The following is a 2,961-nucleotide window of genomic DNA, read 5'->3' as shown; positions in this document are numbered from 1 at the left end:
ATGTCGAAATCTAGAATAACTCGGCTGTGTACTTTCCATTAAAATGGTGAAACAATTTGATGATATATCTGGAGAATTTATCAATTCCCTTTGTACATTCATTTATCCTGGAGAAACACATGAACTAAAACAATTGTTCTCGTTATTTTTATATTATCTAGCACAAATGTAACCGTTTTGATTCTCATAACATTGTGCATGATTTAGGATACAAAACAACTGTCACTCTTCATGTTCTTTGTGTGCCTACCCTTCACAATTAAGAATTCAAAGATGTACACATGTCAGTTTATTGATAAAAAAGGGATCTCGTTAAAACGTCTGTATCTCTTTATTTATATTAAAGAATCATAAGAATTTCAGTCAATTATCCATGTGTTGATTAGATGTGGTTCTTTGAAATCCCCTTATATTCAACGACCCTGAAATGTTGAAATAATAATTAACAACAAGCAATTAATATTTAGTAGACTAAGTAAGTAAGTAATGCCCAGGTAAATTATTTTAAATAGTAATTGGTTTCTGGATGACCTTATGTTAAACTGTGTGATGAGGAAGATTGTTTTCGAAACCTTGATTTTTGAGCAAGGAGTCACGTGATTACTGGATATCTGTAATTTTATGACTTTACACTGCTCACTGTGTAAGTATAATGATAAGCTAGTAAACTAACACTTTACCGTTAGCCTAAAAATATTAGTGAATCAAATTCCAAAAGAGTTACAATATCCGAGCAAAGATATTTATCAACATGTTTCATGTCAGGTTTTAGAATATAAGAACAAGTGTGAATGTTGGGTATCTAAAGTGCAATTTATCCTAAACTATTTTCAATCGAGTTACTTTTCAGAATACTGTCAATAAACAGACAGTCGAATACTCATCAAACCTAACTTCAATCTTCAGTTTTAGTTACACAGAACTATTTAAAATGTGGAACTAATCAAGATAATAAGGGAGTTAGTAGTTACAACGAGACAACTACACAACTAATTTAATCGACAAAAAAGTCAGTTATGTCATATTGATTTGAAAATAATGAAATAAAATTCTCGGCATTCCGTAACTACTGGCAACTGAATGTTTTTAACAGGTTTTGTACTCACCATTTGAAAAGCATCATGGGTAATATCTCGTGAATTATTCCTTAGATTGACTTTAATTATGTTTGCAAATACACTACAAATTATAACTGTGACACTACTGAACATTGATCGGTATTCTTTGGTAGATTGGTATACACTCTTCTAATCAATACAGAATTGATTAGATTATTCATTAACTTAGAAGAGTTCATGATAGTACCCCTCTAAATGAGAGTAACTATCTTCGAGAATGGTGAACACTCAAACTTATTCTAAATAGGTTGGAGTGTAATGTAGTCTATTTTTGAAATAATCATATATTTCATGTAAAACAGTGGATGAAAATACACCATTCAGTTCTGATAGACTTACATTCAATTTTTGTACTTAGGAAGAAATGTAAAATTGTGGACTGTCAATATTATTCGCTGAAAGCTTGATCATAACGATTTATAAATGTGAAAACCTGTTACACTAGCAACCAAATAAATAATTCAAACGGACAGCAACTCGTAGAGTGTATTTTCCATCATATTTAATACGTAAATGGTGTCGTAAATGTTTCAAGGTAATCAGGTGAAAGTAATCAGAGGTAACGTAATTGACACTGTTCAGATATTGCATCCAATATTAAACTGAGAATTCGACAGTATTTTAACAGTCTTCATCCTGAAAATCAGGATAACATAATAGCGAGGATAATCGTCCTCATCGGGCTTCATTCTTATATGAAGAAATATTTGGGAAAAGGGGAAATGTTTCCTTCCCCTCAAATTCTCTTGATGGATTCATTAGCGCTTTCAGTGATGGAAATGCTACTACGAACAGCATACTTAGAAACAAATATCCTGAGACTGTGACCACGTCCGAATTTCAATCTAAAATAAACATAGTGCGTTTACTAGAGCTAATTGCTACCAAAATGTTCATTGTTGTAAAAATTATTGGGATCAACTAATAATTACCCAAAAGCAACCAGTAAGATCATTTCTAGATCTTCCATCCTTGTTGGAACTGATTGAAATATGTTCCATTGTTGCGAGATCGGGTGAGAATAATGAAGTAAGACCACTCTTGCTTAATGTTATTAACACAACAATACATTATTGGTGTGAAGTGCGAATCTAATAGTGAGAAGCAAAGTGCACTAGTAATGATAAGAATAACAAACTATTAATGTTCTAATCAATAGGCCGTCATAAGAAATATACCAAACTTGAATAAGTGGGGAATAACATAGTAATCACTAAAAATTATTTAGATCGCATAGTAAGAGGTGTGCAAAAACTCAAATAGGTGGGAATATAAACGGAAAGGGTAAAATCATGGTAAACAAGTACAGGACACATGAACTAGGGTTCAGAATACGTGACAACCTTCGCTGTTCTCGGCTATTTTGACATAATAAACGACTTTGCTAATTTTTCACACCCTGAATATATTTGTGGTTCTTCATTTCCTTCTCTTCTTCATTTGATTATCCACACACCTATTACATAACTGTTGTCACATATAATTATTTTCTAATGGACAGATTTCACAAAATCCAAATAAGAAGAAGGGTTTATTAGGAGAGAAATGGCTATAACGAACTTACCACCTTCTTTTAGTCTGTTAACTTTGATAACAAAAATAATGAAAACACATCTGGCTGGTAAATTCGGTCAAAGATATTAAACAATATCTGAAAAGTAATATTATTGAATAATACAGAACAAGCATCAGTCTTGATTTCGTCGATCTGCCGAATATCAAGTGTGAAAAGAAACCTGTTACTCACAAGACTAATTAATAGTTATTTACACATTAGTAATTTGCACATCATTCATCTTATTAGTGTATCATTTATTGTTGCATATAAATGATCTAGGTACAA

General features: G+C 31.8%; 1 protein-coding gene across 1 annotated transcript; it reads right to left on the bottom strand.

Annotated features, from left to right (window-relative positions):
* Window positions 1-274: 274 nt before the first annotated feature.
* Window positions 275-2,701, bottom strand: Smp_179860 (MEG-2 (ESP15) family; the record flags this gene model as incomplete). Its single annotated transcript, XM_018792295.1, has 3 exons — window positions 275-422; window positions 1,458-1,471; window positions 2,683-2,701. Coding segments are annotated over 3 exons (42 nt in total), but the record flags the coding sequence as incomplete, so codon positions are not given.
* Window positions 2,702-2,961: the final 260 nt, after the last annotated feature.

Source organism: Schistosoma mansoni (genome assembly GCF_000237925.1).
Source record: "Schistosoma mansoni, WGS project CABG00000000 data, supercontig 0398, strain Puerto Rico, whole genome shotgun sequence".
NCBI lineage: Eukaryota > Metazoa > Platyhelminthes > Trematoda > Strigeidida > Schistosomatidae > Schistosoma > Schistosoma mansoni.
This window is presented reverse-complemented; position numbering and strand designations above follow the sequence as displayed.